We start from the raw sequence: 22,057 nt of genomic DNA, 5'->3' as shown, positions 1-22,057 counted from the left end.
CTCATGGTCTCTCTGATTGTCTCTCTTTCTCCCTCACACTGTCTCTCTGTTTCTCATGGTCTCTCTCATTGTCTCTCTGTTTCTCATGGTCTCTCTCATTGTCTCTCTATTTCTCATGGTCTCTCTCATTGTCTCTCTGATTCTCATGGTCTCTCTCATTGTCTCTCTGATTCTCACGGTCTCTCTCATTGTCTCTCTTTCTCCCTCACACTGTCTCTCTGTTTCTCATGGTCTCTCTCTCTGTCTCTCTGATTCTCACGGTCTCTCTCATTGTCTCTCTTTCTCCCTCACTCTGTCTCTCTGTTTCTCATGGTCTCTCTCATTGTCTCTCTGTTTCTCATGGTCTCTCTCATTGTCTCTCTGTTTCTCATGGTCTCTCTCATTGTCTCTCTTTCTCCCTCACACGGTCTCTCTGACTCTCTCTCTGTCTCTCTGACTCACGGTCTCTCTCATTGTCTATCTTTCTCCCTCACACTGTCTCTCTGTTTCTCATGGTCTCTCTCATTGTCTCTCTGTTTCTCACGGTCTCTCTCATTGTCTATCTTTCTCCCTCACACTGTCTCTCTGTTTCTCACGGTCTCTCTCATTGTCTCTCTTTCTCCCTCACACTGTCTCTCTGTTTCTCAAAGTCTCTCTCTCTGTCTCTCTGTTTCTCATGGTCTCTCTCATTGTCTCTCTGATATCTCATGGTCTCTCTCATTGTCTCTCTTTTCCCTCACACTGTCTCTCTGTTTCTCATGGTCTCTCTCATTGTCTCTCTGTTTCTCACGGTCTCTCTCATTGTCTCTCTTTCTCCCTCACACTGTCTCTCTGACTCTCACGGTCTCTCTCATTGTCTCTCTTTCTCCCTCACACTGTCTCTGTTTCTCATGGTCTCTCTCATTGTCTCTCTTTTCCCTCACACTGTCTCTCTGTTTCTCGTGGTCTCTCTCTCTCATTGTCTCTCTTTCTCCCTCACACTTTCTCCCTGACGGTCTCTCTCTCATTGTCTCTCTTTCTCCCTCACACTGTCTCTCTGACTCTCACGGTCTCTCTCATTGTCTCTCTTTCTCCCTCACACTGTCTCTGTTTCTCACGGTCTCTCTCATTGTCTCTCTTTCTCCCTCACACTGTCTCTCTGTTTCTCGTGGTCTCTCTCATTGTCTCTCTTTCTCCCTCACACTGTCTCTGTTTCTCACGGTCTCTCTCATTGTCTCTCTTTCTCCCTCACACTGTCTCACTGACTATCACAGTCTCTCTCATTGTCTCTCTTTCTCCCTCACACTGTCTCTCTGACTCTCTCACGGTCTCTCTCATTGTCTCTCTTGTTCCCACACACTATCTCTCTCTGACTCTCTCACAGTCTCTCTCATTGTCTCTCTTTCTCCCTCACACTCTCTCTCTGACTCTCTCACGGTCTCTCTCATTCTTTCTCTGTCTCTTTCTTTCTCTCTCTCTTCTCTCTCATCTTTCTCAAATAGTTTTTACAGTTACAGCATCAGAGAGGTCAATGGTCACATTCTTTAAATGAGAATGAAGTAAAAGAGACAAAAAGTTGGAGTCACGTATCAGTAAATCAATATATTATATTTGGATGTACAGTACATTTGACAGGAAAGGAGTGTCTAAGCTCCACAGAGTTGAAGCCCTTTCTATTCTATCCAGAGGTGTGTATCTTAGTTAAAACCAGAGGTGTGGAACAGGTTAAAACCAGAGGTGTGTATCTTAGTTAAAAACAGAGGTGTGGATCTTAGTTACAACCAGAGGTGTGGATCTTAGTTACAACCAGAGGTGTGTATCTTAGTTAAAACCAGAGGTGTGTATCTTAGTTAAAACCAGAGGTGTGTATCTTAGTTAAAACCAGAGGTGTGTATCTTAGTTAAAACCAGAGGTGTGTATCTTAGTTAAAACCAGAGGTGTGGATCTTAGTTAAAACCAGAGGTGTGGATCTTAGTTAAAACCAGAGGTGTGGATCTTAGGTAAAATCACATCTTTGAGCACCACTTAGAGGATTTAATTACAATAAAGGCAGTTTTACATGATTAGCAATGAAACACAACTTCTGATTAAAACATTGTAGAACATCTATATTGATGACAGCACTCTCAGGGTGTTTTAGGCAGTAGCCTGAGTAGAAATCTTAGATATTGCTCTTTGTCGATATTACAGTAGATAGATATTGCTGCTCAATAGATTTTATTGCTATGAAGAACTTCTAAATATACCTGGTCGGTTAACTGTAGCCTCGCCATCTCCATGATGACACAGAGGAAACCATGACTCATAAAGACATTTGGGACTTTGACAGACACTGTCACCTTCCAATCACTACTCTGCTTTCTCCTTGCTGGGGTCCACCACCGGCTGAATGGGGGCTGTGGATGTGACTGTTGTGGGGGCGGGGGCGGGGGCGGGGGCGGGGGCGGGGGGAAGATCGATCAGAGCCTGGATGAGCTGGGGGTCACTATGAAGGGATGGGGTGATGGGGAAGCCTCATCATCAGAGCCTGTCTTCTAATAACAAAATCTCTCTCCTTGATGAGCTGGACAAGACAATAGGTCACTATGAAGACAGTGATGGTGGTGATGGGGAAGCCTGGAGGGGGAGGAACAAGTCAACATGGGACACTAATAACTATATCATAATAACAAGTAACATACTAGTTATCAACACAGTGATGGTGGTGGTGGGGAAGCCTGGAGGGGGAGGAACAAGTCAACATAGTCTAATAACAATATATACATTAACATACTAGTTATCAACACAGTGATGGTGGTGATGTGAAGCCTGGAGGGGGAGGAACAAGTCAACATAGTCTAATAACTATATATACATTAACATACTAGTTATCATCACAGTGATAGTGGTGATTGGAAGCCTGGAGGGGGAGGAACAAGTCAACATAGTCTAATAACAATATATACATTAACATACTAGTTATCATCACAGTGATGGTGGTGATGGTGAAGCCTGGAGGGGGAGGAACAAGTCAACATAGTCTAATAACAATATATACATTAACATACTAGTTATCATCACAGTGATGGTGGTGATGGGAAGCCTGGAGGGGGAGGAACAAGTCAACATAGTCTAATAACAATATATACATTAACATACTAGTTATCATCACAGTGATGGTGGTGATGGTGAAGCCTGGAGGGGGAGGAACAAGTCAACATAGTCTAATAACAATATATACATTAACATACTAGTTATCAACACAGTGATGGTGGTGATGGTGAAGCCTGGAGGGGGAGGAACAAGTCAACATAGTCTAATAACAATATATACATTAACATACTAGTTATCATCACAGTGATGGTGGTGATGGTGAAGCCTGGAGGGGGAGGAACAAGTCAACATAGTCTAATAACAATATATACATTAACATACTAGTTATCATCACAGTGATGGTGGTGATGGTGAAGCCTGGAGGGGGAGGAACAAGTCAACATAGTCTAATAACAATATATACATTAACATACTAGTTATCATCACAGTGATGGTGGTGATGGGAAAGCCTGGAGGGGGAGGAGTCAGTCATAGTGTGTCTACTGTTACTCAAGGAAATACTAGGTCTAGTTACTACATAACATAGTAACATATAGTGTGATCATAGTATGCCAGTACCAAAACCAAAACAGTTGTTCAATATCATGTTCAGTATGAGCATTGACATTCTTCAACATCGAGATCAAGAGACAGGTCAGAAGGAAATCTATCTGTTACCTTTAAGCAGCAGTCTCCTGGTGACCAGCTTAGTGAACTCCAGGCTGTTGAGGGGAAATCTATCTATCTGTTACCTTTAAGCAGCAGTCTCCTGGCGACCAGCTTAGTGAACTCCAGGCTGTTGAGAGCGATGATGTTGTAGAGGACGATGGTCCAGAAGTTAAAGGTGTTGAACACAGCTCTGATCCTACGAGACATGGCAGGAGACATCGCCATCTAGAGGAGGGGAGAGGGAGATGTTAAACAGAGCTCTGATCCTATGAGACATGGCAGGAGACATCGCCATCTATAGGAGGGGAGAGGGAGATGTTAAACAGAGCTCTGATCCTATGAGACATGGCAGGAGACATCGCCATCTATAGGAGGGGAGAGGGAGATGTTAAACAGAGCTCTGATCCTATGAGACATGGCAGGAGACATCGCCATCTATAGGAGGGGAGAGGGAGATGTTAAACAGAGCTCTGATCCTATGAGACATGGCAGGAGACATCGCCATCTATAGGAGGGGAGAGGGAGATGTTAAACAGAGCTCTGATCCTATGAGACATGGCAGGAGATATCGCCATCTCGAGGAGAGGACAGGATGAGGGAGAGGAAGAGAGAGATGTTAAACAGAGCTCTGAGCATACGAAACAGCAGGAGACATCACCATCGAGAAGAGAGGAGAGGGAGAGGGAAAGATGTTAAACAGACTTTTGATCATAGGAGACACAGCGCCATCTGGAGGAGAGGAGAGGAGAGGGGAGGAGAGGGGAGGAGAGGAGAGGAGAGGAGAGGAGAGGAGAGGAGAGGAGAGGAGAGGAGAGATGTTAAACAGAGATCTGATCATACGAGACACAGCAGGAGACATCGCCATCTAGAGAGAGAGAGAGTTAACCTCTTGAACCTCTGGGGGCAGTATTTCATTTTTTGATGAAAAACGTTCCCGTTTTAAACAAGATATTTTGTCACAAAAAGATGCTCGACTATGCATATAATTGACAGCTTTGTAAGGAAAACACTCTGACGTTTCCAAAACTGCAAAGATATTGTCTGTGAGTGCCACAGAACTAATGCTACAGGCGAAACCAAGATGAAACTTCAAACAGGAAGTGAGACAGATTTTTGAGGCGCTGTGTTCCAATGTCTCCTTATATGGCTGTGAATGCGCCAGGAACGAGCCTACACTTTCTGTCGTTTCCCCGAGGTGTCTGCAGCATTGTGACGTATTTGTAGGCATATCATTGGAAGATTGACCATAAGAGTCTACATTTACCAGGTGTCCGCTTGGTGTCCTCCGTCGAAATTGGTGCGTAATCTCCAGCTGCATGTATTTTTCCATGTGATTCAGAGGAGAAACCAAACTGCCACGAATGACTTATCATCGAATAGATATGTGAAAAACACCTTGAGGATTGATTCTAAACAACGTTTGCCATGTTTCTGTCGATATTATGGAGTTAATTTGGAAAAAAGTTTGGCGTTTTGATGACTGAATTTTCGGGGTTTTTCTTAGCCAAACGTGATGAACAAAATGGAGCGATTTCTCCTACACAAATAATATTTTTGGAAAAACTGAACATTTGCTATCTAACTGAGAGTCTCCTCATTGAAAACATCAGAAGTTCTTCAAAGGTAAATTATTTTATTTGAATGCTTTTCTTGTTTTTGTGAAAATGTTGCCTGCTGAATGCTAGGCTTAATGCTATGCTAGCTATCAATACTCTTACACAAATGCTTGTTTTGCTATGGTTGAAAAGCATATATTGAAAATCTGAGATGACAGTGTTTTAACCTCTTAAGACTAGGCCTCAATACTGCCCCCTTTGGAGGAAGTGCGTGCCCATAGTAAACTGAAAATATTTTCCCCCAAAATTGCTAATATATGCATATAACAATTATTATTGAATAGAAAACACTCTAAAGTTTCTAAAACCGTTTAAATTATGTCTGTATGTAAAGTAGAACTCTCAGGGCAGCCTTTCTCCCAAACTCTCTCTTGTCAAGAGAAAAGTTGGGTCAACTTTGACGTCATCGCCCCCACCCTTCCCAGGCAGCTACCGATCTGGGAACAGTATGTATGTGTTCAGCGCGATGCCTGCTTTCAAATGGCGCGTTCATTATGAGAATCCCGCGAGCCCTCGTCGTTTGGCGGGCGAAAATGTTAGTGTCACTCTCAAATACATGCACTCTATTGCGCGCGGCCGATTTGGGGCACGTTCTTTTCCAAGTAACAGCAATTGAAGGCGGTTTGTCTGTTCGCGCTGATCATTGTTTTACATGTTAAAAACATCATAAAGCTCAATTCTGCACATAGTTTGACCAGTTTAGTCGACATATAATATGTCAATTTTAAGTTTTGATGTGCAAGAGTGCGGGACCAGAAGTCATTTTGGGTGCATTTCAGCTGAAGCTGATAGCATATGCTAATACAGAGACACACAACGTGAAACCAAACGATGTATTGGGTAAGTATGACTCCTTCTACGTCTTCTGATGGAAGAACATCAAAGGTAAGGGAATATTTATGTGGTTATTTTGGGTTTCTGTGGACTCCAAACGTAGAGGAGACATAATGCTAATATCTGAGCGCCGTCTCATTGTATAGCCAGTGAACGAATTCTGAAACGTTAAAAATAAATGTAATACAGCGGTTGCATTAAGAAGAAGTGTATCTTTGTAACTATATGTAGAACATGTATATTTAGTCATGTTTATTGCTTGTTATCTGACGTTATCTGTCGGAGCTATCATCATTTCTCCTGACATTTGAGTAGCATTTTTTGAAATGTCGTCATTGTAAACAGAGATTTATGGATATAAATGGCATATTATTGAAAAAAAAATGTATTGTGTAACATGTACTATTACTGTCATCTGATGAAGATTTTCAAAAGGTTAGTGAATGATTTATTTTTTTAATCCTGCTTTTATAATTGTATATTTTCTGGGACAAAATGGCTGCCTCTCGTCTTTTGTTTCGGTGGTGGTCTAATATAAATATGTGCTATGTTTTCGCCGTAAAACATTTTAGAAATCTGACTTGCTGGGTAGATGAACAAGGTGTTTATCTTTCATTTGAGCTATTGGACTTGTTAATGTGTGGAGGTTAAATATTTCTAAGAATATTTTTTTTGCATTTTGCGTTATGCTAATGAGCTTGAGCCGTAGTCACGATACCGGATCCGGGTCGCCGCAAGAATTAAAGGTGTTGAAGGGATTTTGACAGAGGCCCTTTACCTACTTCCCTAGAGTCAGATGAACTCGTGGTGGATACCATTTTAATGTCTCTTGTGTCCAGTAGGGAGGATGTTTATGGTTATTTGCGAGCCAATGCTAACTAGCAATAGCGCAATGATTGGAGGTTTGTAGGTATCGACTAGCATTGCTCTCTCTTACCTCTATAGAAGCAAAGGGTTCCATGCAGACGAACTTGGCAGTCCAGAGCTCGAAGTTGAGTCCGAAGCAGTTGAAGAAGGCCCAGATGAACACCACCTGACAGGGTCCCAGCCACAGCACAGTGATGCCAAAAGTACACAGCGTAGCAATGGCCTCATCCCACACAGTGTCATGCTTCCCTCCCAGGTAGTTATACACATACCTGGAGACACAGACACAGGTAATTATACACATACCTGGAGACACAGACACAGGTAATCATACACATACCTGGAGACACAGACACAGGTAATTATACACATACCTGGAGACACAGACACAGGTAATCATACACATACCTGGAGACACAGACACAGGTAATTATACACATACCTGGAGACACAGACACATACCTGGAGACACAGACACATACCTGGAGACACAGAAACATACCTGGAGACACAGACACAGGTAATCATACACATACCTGGAGACACAGACACAGGTAATCATACACATACCTGGAGACACAGACACAGGTAATCATACACATACCTGGAGACACAGACACATACCTGGAGACACAGACACATACCTGGAGACACAGACACAGGTAATCATAAACATACCTGGAGACACAGACACATACCTGGAGAGACAGACACAGGTAATCATAAACATACCTGGAGACACAGACACATACCTGGAGAGACAGACACAGGTAATCATAAACATACCTGGAGACACAGACACATACCTGGAGAGACAGACACAGGTAATCATACACATACCTGGAGACACTTACACAGGTAATCATAAACATACCTGGAGACACAGACACATACCTGGAGAGACAGACACAGGTAATCATACACATACCTGGAGACACAGACACAGGTAATCATACACATACCTGGAGACACAGACACAGGTAATCATACACATACCTGGAGACACAGACACAGGTAATCATACACATACCTGGAGACACAGACACATACCTGGAGAGACAGACACAGGTAATCATAAACATACCTGGAGACACAGACACATACCTGGAGACACAGACACATACCTGGAGACACAGACACAGGTAATTATACACATACCTGGAGACACAGACACAGGTAATCATAAACATACCTGGAGACACAGACACATACCTGGAGAGACAGACACAGGTAATCATACACATACCTGGAGACACAGACACATACCTGGAGAGACAGACACAGGTAATCATAAACATACCTGGAGACACAGACACATACCTGGAGAGACAGACACAGGTAATCATAAACATACCTGGAGACACAGACACAGGTAATCATACACATACCTGGAGACACAGACACAGGTAATCATACACATACCTGGAGACACAGACACAGGTAATCATACACATACCTGGAGACACAGACACAGGTAATCATACAAATACCTGGAGACACTTACACAGGTAATCATACACATACCTGGAGACACAGACACAGGTAATCATACACATACCTGGAGACACAGACACATACCTGGAGAGACAGACACAGGTAATCATAAACATACCTGGAGACACAGACACATACCTGGAGAGACAGACACAGGTAATCATAAACATACCTGGAGAGACAGACACAGGTAATCATACACATACCTGGAGACACAGACACATACCTGGAGAGACAGACACAGGTAATCATAAACATACCTGGAGACACAGACACATACCTGGAGAGACAGACACAGGTAATCATAAACATACCTGGAGACACAGACACATACCTGGAGAGACAGACACAGGTAATCATACACATACCTGGAGACACAGACACAGGTAATCATACACATACCTGGAGACACAGACACAGGTAATTATACACATACCTGGAGACACTTACACAGGTAATCATACACATACCTGGAGACACAGACACATACCTGGAGAGACAGACACAGGTAATCATAAACATACCTGGAGACACAGACACAGGTAATCATACACATACCTGGAGACACAGACACAGGTAATCATACACATACCTGGAGACACAGACACAGGTAATCATACACATACCTGGAGACACAGACACATACCTGGAGACACAGACACAGGTAATCATACACATACCTGGAGACACAGACACAGGTAATCATAAACATACCTGGAGACACAGACACATACCTGGAGACACAGACACATACCTGGAGACACAGACACAGGTAATCATACACATACCTGGAGACACAGACACAGGTAATCATAAACATACCTGGAGACACAGACACATACCTGGAGACACAGACACATACCTGGAGACACAGACACAGGTAATTATACACATACCTGGAGACACAGACACAGGTAATCATAAACATACCTGGAGACACAGACACATACCTGGAGAGACAGACACAGGTAATCATAAACATACCTGGAGACACAGACACATACCTGGAGAGACAGACACAGGTAATCATAAACATACCTGGAGACACAGACACATACCTGGAGAGACAGACACAGGTAATCATACACATACCTGGAGACACAGACACATACCTGGAGAGACAGACACAGGTAATCATACACATACCTGGAGACACAGACACAGGTAATCATACACATACCTGGAGACACAGACACAGGTAATCATACACATACCTGGAGACACAGACACAGGTAATCATACACATACCTGGAGACACAGACACAGGTAATCATACACATACCTGGAGACACAGACACAGGTAATCATACACATACCTGGAGACACAGACACATACCTGGAGACACAGACAGACACAGCTCTGATGTTTGCTATGAATGAAGTTACATGCCGGTGACTTACTTGGACAGCCAGTCATTTATTCCTCTGTCAAAGTGTCTATGAGGGAGAGAAATAACAAATGATTTGGTTGAAAACAGAAAGATGTGGAGAAGGGAGAAGGTGTGATGTTGACGTACGTCTCAGAGAAGACGTAGAGCATTGTGATACATTTTGGAGGTTGAGGAGGGTCCAGATGATCCAGTCTAGACACAGTGTTGATCACCCCAAACATCACCGCTGCCTTCACCCAGTCGTACACCAGGTTACAGTAGGACAGACCAACTACAGGAGACAGAGAGACCAGACAGACACCAGGTTACAGTAGGACAGACCAACTACAGGAGACAGAGAGACCAGACATACACCAGGTTACAGTAGGACAGACCAACTACAGGAGACAGAGAGACCAGCCAGACACCAGGTTACAGTAGGACAGACCAACTACAGGAGACAGAGAGACCAGACATACACCAGGTTACAGTAGGACAGACCAACTACAGGAGACAGAGAGACCAGCCAGACACCAGGTTACAGTAGGACAGACCAACTACAGGAGACAGAGAGACCAGCCAGACACCAGGTTACAGTAGGACAGACCAACTACAGGAGACAGAGAGACCAGACATACACCAGGTTACAGTAGGACAGACCAACTACAGGAGACAGAGAGACCAAACAGACACCAGGTTACAGTAGGCCAGACCAACTACAGGAGACAGAGAGACCAGACATACACCAGGTTACAGTAGGACAGACCAACTACAGGAGACAGAGAGACCAGACAGACACCAGGTTACAGTAGGACAGACCAACTACAGGAGACAGAGAGACCAGACATACACCAGGTTACAGTAGGCCAGACCAACTACAGGAGACAGAGAGACCAGACAGACACCAGGTTACAGTAGGACAGACCAACTACAGGAGACAGAGAGACCAGACAGACACCAGGTTACAGTAGGACAGACCAACTACAGGAGACAGAGAGACCAGACAGACACCAGGTTACAGTAGGACAGACCAACTACAGGAGACAGAGAGACCAGACAGACACCAGGTTACAGTAGGCCAGACCAACTACAGGAGACAGAGAGACCAGACAGACACCAGGTTACAGTAGGACAGACCAACTACAGGAGACAGAGAGACCAGACATACACCAGGTTACAGTAGGACAGACCAACTACAGGAGACAGAGAGACCAGACAGACACCAGGTTACAGTAGGACAGACCAACTACAGGAGACAGAGAGACCAGACATACACCAGGTTACAGTAGGACAGACCAACTACAGGAGACAGAGAGACCAGACAGACACCAGGTTACAGTAGGACAGACCAACTACAGGAGACAGAGAGACCAGACAGACACCAGGTTACAGTAGGACAGACCAACTACAGGAGACAGAGAGACCAGACAGACACCAGGTTACAGTAGGCCAGACCAACTACAGGAGACAGACAGACCAGACATACACCAGGTTACAGTAGGCCAGACCAACTACAGGAGACAGAGAGACCAGACAGACACCAGGTTACAGTAGGACAGACCAACTACAGGAGACAGAGAGACCAGACAGACACCAGGTTACAGTAGGACAGACCAACTACAGGAGACAGAGAGACCAGACAGACACCAGGTTACAGTAGGACAGACCAACTACAGGAGACAGAGAGACCAGACATACACCAGGTTACAGTAGGACAGACCAACTACAGGAGACAGAGAGACCAGACAGACACCAGGTTACAGTAGGACAGACCAACTACAGGAGACAGAGAGACCAGACAGACACCAGGTTACAGTAGGCCAGACCAACTACAGGAGACAGAGAGACCAGACAGACACCAGGTTACAGTAGGACAGACCAACTACAGGAGACAGAGAGACCAGACAGACACCAGGTTACAGTAGGACAGACCAACTACAGGAGACAGAGAGACCAGACATACGCCAGGTTACAGTAGGACAGACCAACTACAGGAGACAGAGAGACCAGACAGACATGTTACTGTTACAGACCTACAGCCCAGTCAGTCATGTTACTGTTACAGACCTACAGCCCAGTCAGACATGTTACTGTTACAGACCTACAGCCCAGTCAGACATGTTACTGTTACAGACCTACAGCCCAGTCAGACATGTTACTGTTACAGACCTACAGCCCAGTCAGACATGTTACTGTTACAGACCTACAGCCCAGTCAGACATGTTACTGTTACAGACCTACAGCCCAGTCAGACATGTTACTGTTACAGACCTACAGCCCAGTCAGACATGTTACAGACCTACAGCCCAGTCAGACATGTTACTGTTACAGACCTACAGCCCAGTCAGACATGTTACAGACCTACAGCCCAGTCAGTCATGTTACTGTTACAGACCTACAGCCCAGTCAGTCATGTTACTGTTACAGACCTACAGCCCAGTCAGACATGTTACTGTTACAGACCTACAGCCCAGTCAGTCATGTTAATGTTACAGACCTACAGCCCAGTCAGACATGTTACTGTTACAGACCTACAGCCCAGTCAGACATGTTACTGTTACAGACCTACAGCCCAGTCAGTCATGTTACTGTTACAGACCTACAGCCCAGTCAGTCATGTTACTGTTACAGACCTACAGCCCAGTCAGTCATGTTTCTGTTACAGACCTACAGCCCAGTCAGACATGTTACTGTTACAGACCTACAGCCCAGTCAGACATGTTACTGTTACAGACCTACAGCCCAGTCAGACATGTTACTGTTACAGACCTACAGCCCAGTCAGACATGTTACTGTTACAGACCTACAGCCCAGTCAGACATGTTACTGTTACAGACCTACAGCCCAGTCAGACATGTTACTGTTACAGACCTACAGCCCAGTCAGACATGTTACAGACCTACAGCCCAGTCAGACATGTTACTGTTACAGACCTACAGCCCAGTCAGACATGTTACAGACCTACAGCCCAGTCAGTCATGTTACTGTTACAGACCTACAGCCCAGTCAGTCATGTTACTGTTACAGACCTACAGCCCAGTCAGACATGTTACTGTTACAGACCTACAGCCCAGTCAGTCATGTTAATGTTACAGACCTACAGCCCAGTCAGACATGTTACTGTTACAGACCTACAGCCCAGTCAGACATGTTACTGTTACAGACCTACAGCCCAGTCAGTCATGTTACTGTTACAGACCTACAGCCCAGTCAGTCATGTTACTGTTACAGACCTACAGCCCAGTCAGTCATGTTACTGTTACAGACCTACAGCCCAGTCAGACATGTTACTGTTACAGACCTACAGCCCAGTCAGACATGTTACTGTTACAGACCTACAGCCCAGTCAGACATGTTACTGTTACAGACCTACAGCCCAGTCAGACATGTTACTGTTACAGACCTACAGCCCAGTCAGACATGTTACAGACCTACAGCCCAGTCAGACATGTTACAGACCTACAGCCCAGTCAGTCATGTTACTGTTACAGACCTACAGCCCAGTCAGTCATGTTACTGTTACAGACCTACAGCCCAGTCAGTCATGTTACTGTTACAGACCTACAGCCCAGTCAGACATGTTAATGTTACAGACCTACAGCCCAGTCAGTCATGTTACTGTTACAGACCTACAGCCCAGTCAGACATGTTACTGTTACAGACCTACAGCCCAGTCAGACATGTTACTGTTACAGACCTACAGCCCAGTCAGTCATGTTACTGTTACAGACCTACAGCCCAGTCAGTCATGTTACTGTTACAGACCTACAGCCCAGTCAGACGTGTGTTTGAGCAGCTTCATGTCCGTGGGGATGCTCAGGATGTACAGGAAGTGGAAGAGGATGTCCACTGTTAATATGGCCCCCAGGTGAATGAGTCCCTGCAGAGATATGTTCCATATCGCCCCCTCCTTACGGGTCAGGTCAGCCTTGTTGGCCTGGAGGAGAGACACAGACGCACGCACACACACGCACACACACACACACACACACACACACACACACACACACACACACACACACACACACACACACACACACACACACACACACACACACACACACACACACACACACACACACAGGTAAGATGAGCCTATAGATGACAGGAGACATCAAAAATGCCAGTCACCGATGCTCTCTGCATTTTGCATATCGGTGACTGATATTCTGTGTGCATATACATAATGTTTACCTGACCATAGCACTGAATCCATGATGTGTACCTGACCATAGCAATGAATCCATGATGTTTACCTGACCATAGCACTGAATCCATGATGTTTACCTGACCATAGCACTGAATCCGTAGGTTACATAATGTTTACCTGACCATAGCACTGAATCCGTAGGTTACATAATGTTTACCTGAATATAGCACTGAATCCGTAGGTTACATAATGTGTACCTGACCATAGCACTGAATCCATTATGTGTACCTGACCATAGCACTGAATCCATGATGTTTACCTGACCATAGCACTGAATCCATGATGTGTACCTGAACATAGCACTGAATCCATGATGTTTACCTGACCATAGCACTGAATCCATGATATGTACCTGACCATAGCACTGAATCCATAGGTTGCATGATGTTTACCTGACCATAGCACTGAATCCATAGGTTGCATGATGTTTACCTGAACATAGCACTGAATCCATGATGTTTGCCTGACCATAGCACTGAATCCATGATGTTTACCTGACCATAGCACTGAATCCATGATGTTTACCTGACCATAGCACTGAATCCATAGGTTACATGATGTTTATCTGACCATAGCACTGAATCCATGATGTTTACCTGACCATAGCACTGTATCCATAGGTTACATGATGTTTACCTGACCATAGCACTGAATCCATGATGTTTACCTGACCATAGCACTGAATCCATGATGTTTACCTGACCATAGCACTGTATCCATAGGTTACATGATGTTTACCTGACCATAGCACTGAATCCATGATGTTTACCTGACCATAGCACTGAATCCATGATGTGTACCTGACCATAGCACTGAATCCATGATGTTTACCTGACCATAGCACTGAATCCATGATGTGTACCTGACCATAGCACTGAATCCATGATGTTTACCTGACCATAGCACTGAATCCATGATGTGTACCTGACCATAGCACTGAATCCATGATGTTTATCTGATCATAGCACTGAATCCATGATGTTTGCCTGACCATAGCACTGAATCCATGATGTGTACCAGACCATAGCACTGAATCCATGATGTTTACCTGACCATAGCACTGAATCCATGATGTTTACCTGACCATAGCACTGAATCCATAGGTTGCATGATGTTTACCTGACCATAGCACTGAATCCATAGGTTGCATGATGTTTACCTGACCATAGCACTGAATCCATGATGTTTACCTGACCATATCACTGAATCCATTATGTTTACCTGACCATAGCACTGAATCCATAGGTTACATGACGTGTACCTGACCATAGCACTGAATCCATGATGTTTACCTGAACATAGCACTGAATCCGTAGGTTACATAATGTTTACCTGACCATAGCACTGAATCCATTATGTTTACCTGACCATAGCACTGAATCCATGATGTTTACCTGAACATAGCACTGAATCCGTAGGTTACATAATGTTTACCTGACCATAGCACTGAATCCATGATGTTTACCTGACCATAGCAATGAATCCATGATGTTTACCTGACCATAGCAATGAATCCATGATGTTTACCTGACCATAGCACTGAATCCATAATGTGTACCTGACCATAGTACTGAATCCATCGGTTACATGATGTTTACCTGAATATAGCACTGAAATCGTAGGTTACATAATGTTTACCTGAATATAGCACTGAAATCGTAGGTTACATAATGTTTACCTGAACATAGCACTGAATCCATGATGTTTACCTGAACATAGCACTGAATCCGTAGGTTACATGATGTGTACCTGAGCGTAGAACTTGTCGAAGGTCATAATTGGTCCGAAGTAGAAGAAGGGCAGGTAGAAGTTGTACTTGAGGAGTTCCAGGATGCTGTAGTTCCCTTCTTTCTTCTCACAGTTCTCCAGAGCAAAACTCATACAGCGCATGATGGTGAACCCACAACCGCCGTAGAACAGGACAGAACGGAGCTCAAAATCCCCCGTCACAAAACCAGCCTGGTGGAGAGGGAGAGGAAGAGGAGGGTTAGAGTGGAGGAGGGAGAGGAAAGAGAGGAAGAGGAGGGTTAGAGGGGAGGAGGGAGAGGAGATAGAGGAAGAGGAGGGTTAGAGGGGAGGAAGAGAAGTGTTAGAGGGGAGGAGGAAGAGGAAGAGGAAAGAGAGGAAGAGGAGGGTTAGAGGCGAGCAGGGAGAGGACGGAGAGGGAGACAACAGAGAGGAAGAGGAGGGTTGTTGGAGAGGACAGAAGGAGGGGAAAGAGAGGAAGAGGAGGGTTGTAGGAGAGGACGGAGAGGGAGACCAAAGAGAAGAAGAGGAGGGTTGTTGGAGAGGACAGAAGGAGGGGAAAGAGAGGAAGAGGAGGGTTGTAGGAGAGGATGGAGAGGGAGAGGAAAGAGAGGAAAAGGATGGTTAGAGTGATAGTACAACATTACAGTTTTAGTAAAGTAATAGCATAGTGGTATTATAGTAGTAGTATAGTAGGAGTGTAGTACAGCGGTAGTATAGTAATATTATAGTGTAAGTATAGTAATCGTTGAGCTGTAGTATGTTAGTAGTATGGTAATAGTACAGTGGTAGTAGTAGAGTAATATTACACTAATATTATAGTGGTAGCTTAGTAATAGTATAGTAGCTGCATAGTAATGGTAGTAGTAGTATAATGGTACAGTAATATTATAGCAGTAGTAGTATAACGGTAGCATATAAATAGTACTGGCATAGTATGGTAATAGTATAGTAGTAGTAGTACAGTAGCAGTATAGTAATACCATAGTACTACCATGGTAATAGCATAGTAATAGTATAGTATACGTAGTACATTAATAGTATAGTAATAGTATAGTGGTAGCATAGTAATAGTATAGTATAAGTAGTACATTAATAGTATAGTACTAGTATAGTGGTAGCATAGTAATAGTATAGTATAAGTAGTACATTAATAGTATAGTAATAGTATAGTGGTAGCATAGTAATAGTATAGTATAAGTAGTACATTAATAGTATAGTACTAGTATAGTGGTAGCATAGTAATAGTATAGTGGTAGCATAGTAATAGTATAGTGGTAGCATAGTAATAGTATAGTGGTAGCATAGTAATAGTATAGTGGTAGCATAGTAATAGTATAGTGGTAGCATAGTAATAGTATAGTATAAGTAGTACATTAATAGTATAGTAATAGTCTAGTGGTAGCATAGTAATAGTATAGTATAAGTAGTACATTAATAGTATAGTACTAGTATAGTGGTAGCATAGTAATAGTATAGTATAAGTAGTACATTAATAGTATAGTACTAGTATAGTGGTAGCATAGTAATAGTATAGTATAAGTAGTACATTAATAGTATAGTACTAGTATAGTGGTAGCATAGTAATAGTATAGTGGTAGCATAGTAATAGTATAGTGGTAGCATAGTAATAGTATAGTGGTAGCATAGTAATAGTATAGTATAAGTAGTACATTAATAGTATAGTAATAGTATAGTGGTAGCATAGTAATACTATAGTATAAGTAGTACATTAATAGTATAGTAATAGTCTAGTGGTAGCATAGTAATAGTATAGTATAAGTAGTACATTAATAGTATAGTAATAGTCTAGTGGTAGCATAGTAGTTACAGTGATAATATAGTAATATAAATACAGTAAAAGGATAGTAATAGTATTGTTTTAGCAAAGTAATGTAATAGTATTATTATAGTGATTGTGCAGTAGCAGTAGTATAGTAACAGTATAGGTGTAGCACAGTAATTGCATAGTAGCAGTGCAGTAATAGTATAGAAACAGAATTGTAATAGTATAGTAAAGTATTAAAAGTAGTACAGTAATAGTAGAGTAGTAGCAGTGCAGTAATAGTATAGAAACAGAATATCAATAGTATAGTAAAGTATTAAAAGTAGTACAGTAATAGTAGAGTAGTCGCAGTGCAGTAATATTATAGAAATATAATTGTAATAGTAGTGTAAAGTATTAAAAGTAGTACAGTAATAGTAGAGTAGTAGCAGTGCAGTAATAGTATATAAACAGAATTGTAATAGTATAGTAAAGTATTAAAAGTAGTACAGTAATAGTAGAGTAGTAGCAGTGCAGTAATAGTATAGAAACAGAATTGTAATAGTATAGTAAAGTATTAAAAGTAGTACAGTAATAGTAGAGTAGTAGCAGTGCAGTAATAGTATAGAAACAGAATATCAATAGTATAGTAAAGTATTAAAAGTAGTACAGTAATAGTAGAGTAGTAGCAGTGCAGTAATAGTATAGAAACAGACTATCAATAGTATATTAAAGCAGTGCAGTAATAGTTTAGTAGTAGCAGTGTAGTACTGTTATAGTAATAGTATAGTAGCAGTATAGTAATAGTAGAGTAATAGTATAGTCATATTAGTACACCAATAGTATCATGGTAACATATTAAAAGTATGGTTGCAGTATAGTAATAGTATGATGATAGTATAGCAATATCATAATGGTAGCATAGTAATAGTATAGCAGCAGTGCACTAAGAGTATGGCAAAAGTGTAGTAATAGTACAGCAGCAGTACAGTAAGAGTATGGCAATAGTGTAGTAATAGTACAGCAGCAGTACACTAAGAGTATGGCAAAAGTGTAGTAATAGTATAACAGCAGTACAGTAAGAGTATGGCAATAGTGTAGTAATCGTATAGGAGCAGCATAGTCCGTTTATTAATAGTATATTAGCAGTATAGTAATAGTATAGTGGTATCATAGTGATAGTATAGTTGCAGCTGTGGTAATAGTGGTAGTATAGTGGAAGCATAGTATTTGTATAGTAACAGCATAGTAATAGTATAGGAGCAGTATAGTAGTAGTACAGAGGTAGCATAGCAATATTATAGTAATGGTATAGTGATAAAATAGTGGTAGCGGAGGGGTGGCATAGTAGTATAGTAGTAGTGCAGAAATAGTATAGTGGTAGTATAGTAGCAGTAGTGGTAATGGAATATTGGCAGTATAGTATAGTGATAGATAGTAATGGTATAGTAATAGTAAGTAACACATTGTAATAGTATGGTAACATTATATTAATATATAGTTGTGGAATAGTAATAGTATTATAAATAGTACAGCGATTGTATAGTAGTAGTAGTAGTAGTATAGTAATATCATAGTGGTAGCGTAGTAATATTATAGTAGCAGTATAGTACTTGTATAGTAGCAGTATAGTAGTGGTTTGGTAATAGTATAATACTAGTATATCAGCAGTATAGTAACAGTACAGTAATAGTATAGTAATATCATAGTATCAGTATAGTACATCGGTAGCATAGCAATAGTATAGTACCAGTATATCAATATTATAGTGGTAGTACCGTAACAGTATATTACACATGTAGTAATACTATAGTAGTAGTATAGTAATAGTTTAGTGGTGGCGATATAGTAGTAGTGTAGTAGCAGTTCAGTAATATTATTATAGTAGTGTATTAATAGTATGGTTGTATATAGTAATGCTATAGTGATAGTATAGTACCAGTGTAGTTGTACCATGGTGTTAGTATAGTAGAAATAGTATAGTAGCAGTATGGTAGTATTATAGTAATAATACAGCAACAGCATAGTAATATTGTTGTAGTATAGCAGCAGTGTTGTAATAGTGTAGTAATAGTATTGCCATAGTATAGTATTAGTTTACTAGTATATAGATTTAGTGTTGTGGTAGTGTAGTAATAGTATTGCCATAGTATAGTATTAGTTTACTAGTATATAACTTTAGTGTTGTAATAGTGTAGTAATAGTATTGCCATAGTATAGTATTAGTTTACTAGTATATAGCTTTAGTGTTGTAATAGTGTAGTAATAGTATTGCCATAGTATAGTATTAGTTTACTAGTATATAGCTTTAGTGTTGTGGTAGTGTAGTAATAGTATTGCCATAGTATAGTATTAGTTTACTAGTATATAGCTTTAGTGTTGTGGTAGTGTAGTAATAGTATTGCCATAGTATAGTATTGGTTTACTAGTATATAGCTTTAGTGTTGTGGTAGTGTAGTAATAGTATTGCCATAGTATAGTATTAGTTTACTAGTATATAGCTTTAGTGTTGTGGTAGTGTAGTAATAGTATTGCCATAGTATAGTATTAGTTTACTAGTATATAGCTTTGGTACAGTGGTAGTGTAGTAATAGTGCAGTAGTAGCTTAGTAACAGTATAGTGGTATTATAGTGATAGTACATTAATACTGGTGTAGTAGTATAGTCATGGTATATTAGTAATAGTATAGTAGCAGTATGTTACTCGTATACTGTTAGGTTCTAATATAACCTAGTAAAACTCACTGACGATTAGTAAAGTATAAACCAAGTTTATTCACCCACTGGGTCGATACAGCTGCATAAGACAAAGACATATTTACACCAGTGGTAAAAAAAAAACGACTTGGGTCTCCTCCTTCCTTCTAAACAGCTTTATTACTAGGCAGGAAGTTAAGTAATACGGCCCTCAAACTGTTCATTCTCCCTTAAGGTGACCTGACATGTCCTAAACCCCCTTCCTCACTACTCCACAGCTCTCCTGCCATTATCATCAGTGACTGCAATCATGCGATTGCCTCTCCTCTACTCAGCATCTCCCAAAGCCCCCTGACTCCTATCCAACTTGACCCTCCTACAGATACCCATTCACTTCTGGTGAAGAAACCAGACTATGGCACTCTTCATGTCTCTAGTTTAACTGACGATTAACAATGTTTAAAGTTTGAAATACGAACCCATCAATAGTAATAGTATGGTAAAAGTATAGTACTAAAACAGTAATAATATAGTAGCAGTATAATAATAGGGTTAGCCTAGTAGTAGTATAGTAGTAATATTACATTAATACTATAGTAGTAGCAGTATAGTAATATGATAGTAGTAGTAGTAGTAGTATAGTACTAAAACAGTAATAATATAGTAGAAGTATAATAATAGGGTTAGCCTAGTAGTAGTATAGTAGTAATATTACATTAATACTATAGTAGTAGCAGTATAGTAATAGGGTTAGCCTAGTAGTAGTATAGTAGTAATATTACATTAATACTATAGTAGTAGCAGTATAATAATAGGGTTAGCCTAGTAGTAGTATAGTAGTAATATTACATTAATACTATAGTAGTAGCAGTATAATAATAGGGTTAGCCTAGTAGTAGTATAGTAGTAATATTACATTAATACTATAGTAGTAGCAGTATAGTAATATGATAGTAGTAGTAGTATAGTAGCAATAGTACAGTAATAATAGTAGCGGTATAGTAGCATTATAGTAGCAGTATAGCAATATGATAGTAGTAGTATAGTAGTAATATTAATACTATAGTAGTAGCAGTATAGTAATATGATAGTAGTAGTATAGCAATATGATAGTAGTAGTATAGTAGTAATATTAATACTATAGTAGTAGCAGTATAGTAATATGATAGTAGTAGTATAGCAATATGATAGTAGTAGTATAGTAGTAATATTAATACTATAGTAGTAGCAGTATAGTAATATGATAGTAGTAGTATAGCAATATGATAGTAGTAGTATAGTAGTAATATTAATACTATAGTAGTAGCAGTATAGTAATATGATAGTAGTAGTAGTATAGTAGCAATGGTACAGTAATAGTAGTAGTAGTATAGTAGCATTATAGTAGCAGTATAGCAATATGATAGTAGTAGTATAGTAGTAATATTAATACTATAGTAGTAGCAATAACCCTAACCCAACACTGGACGCCCTAATCCTAACCCTAATCCTAACTCTAACCCTAACCCTAACCCTAACCCTAACCTCTAACCTCTAACCCTAACCCAACACTGGACGCCCTAACCCTAACTCTGACCTCTAACCCTAACCCTAACCTCTAACCTCTAACCTCTAACCCTAACCCAACACTGGACGCCCTAACCCTAACTCTAACCTCTAACCTCTAACCTCTAACCCTAACCCTAACCCAACACTGGACTCCTTAACCCTAACTCTAACCTCTAACCCTAACCCAACACTGGACACCCTAACCCCAACC

The 22,057-nt window shown here is 41.2% G+C and overlaps 1 protein-coding gene across 1 annotated transcript in view; it reads right to left on the bottom strand.

Annotated features, from left to right (window-relative positions):
- Window positions 1-2,307: 2,307 nt before the first annotated feature.
- Window positions 2,308-22,057, bottom strand: part of hhatlb (hedgehog acyltransferase like, b) — a 42,005-nt gene continuing 22,255 nt past the window's right edge. The window contains exons 6-13 of the mRNA XM_052517590.1: window positions 15,840-16,049; window positions 13,646-13,817; window positions 10,028-10,172; window positions 9,912-9,947; window positions 7,087-7,288; window positions 3,783-3,924; window positions 2,486-2,574; window positions 2,308-2,433 (exon numbers count right to left, since the gene is read on the bottom strand). Coding sequence (XP_052373550.1) covers window positions 2,308-2,433; window positions 2,486-2,574; window positions 3,783-3,924; window positions 7,087-7,288; window positions 9,912-9,947; window positions 10,028-10,172; window positions 13,646-13,817; window positions 15,840-16,049 — 1,122 coding nt within the window. The remainder of the gene's footprint in view (window positions 2,434-2,485; window positions 2,575-3,782; window positions 3,925-7,086; window positions 7,289-9,911; window positions 9,948-10,027; window positions 10,173-13,645; window positions 13,818-15,839; window positions 16,050-22,057) is intronic.

The sequence above is a fragment of the Oncorhynchus keta genome, unplaced genomic scaffold, assembly GCF_023373465.1.
Source record: "Oncorhynchus keta strain PuntledgeMale-10-30-2019 unplaced genomic scaffold, Oket_V2 Un_scaffold_8670_pilon_pilon, whole genome shotgun sequence".
NCBI classification, from domain to species: Eukaryota; Metazoa; Chordata; class Actinopteri; order Salmoniformes; family Salmonidae; genus Oncorhynchus; species Oncorhynchus keta.
The sequence above is the reverse complement of the archived record's forward strand: the minus strand, read 5'-3'. Positions and strand labels throughout refer to the sequence as shown.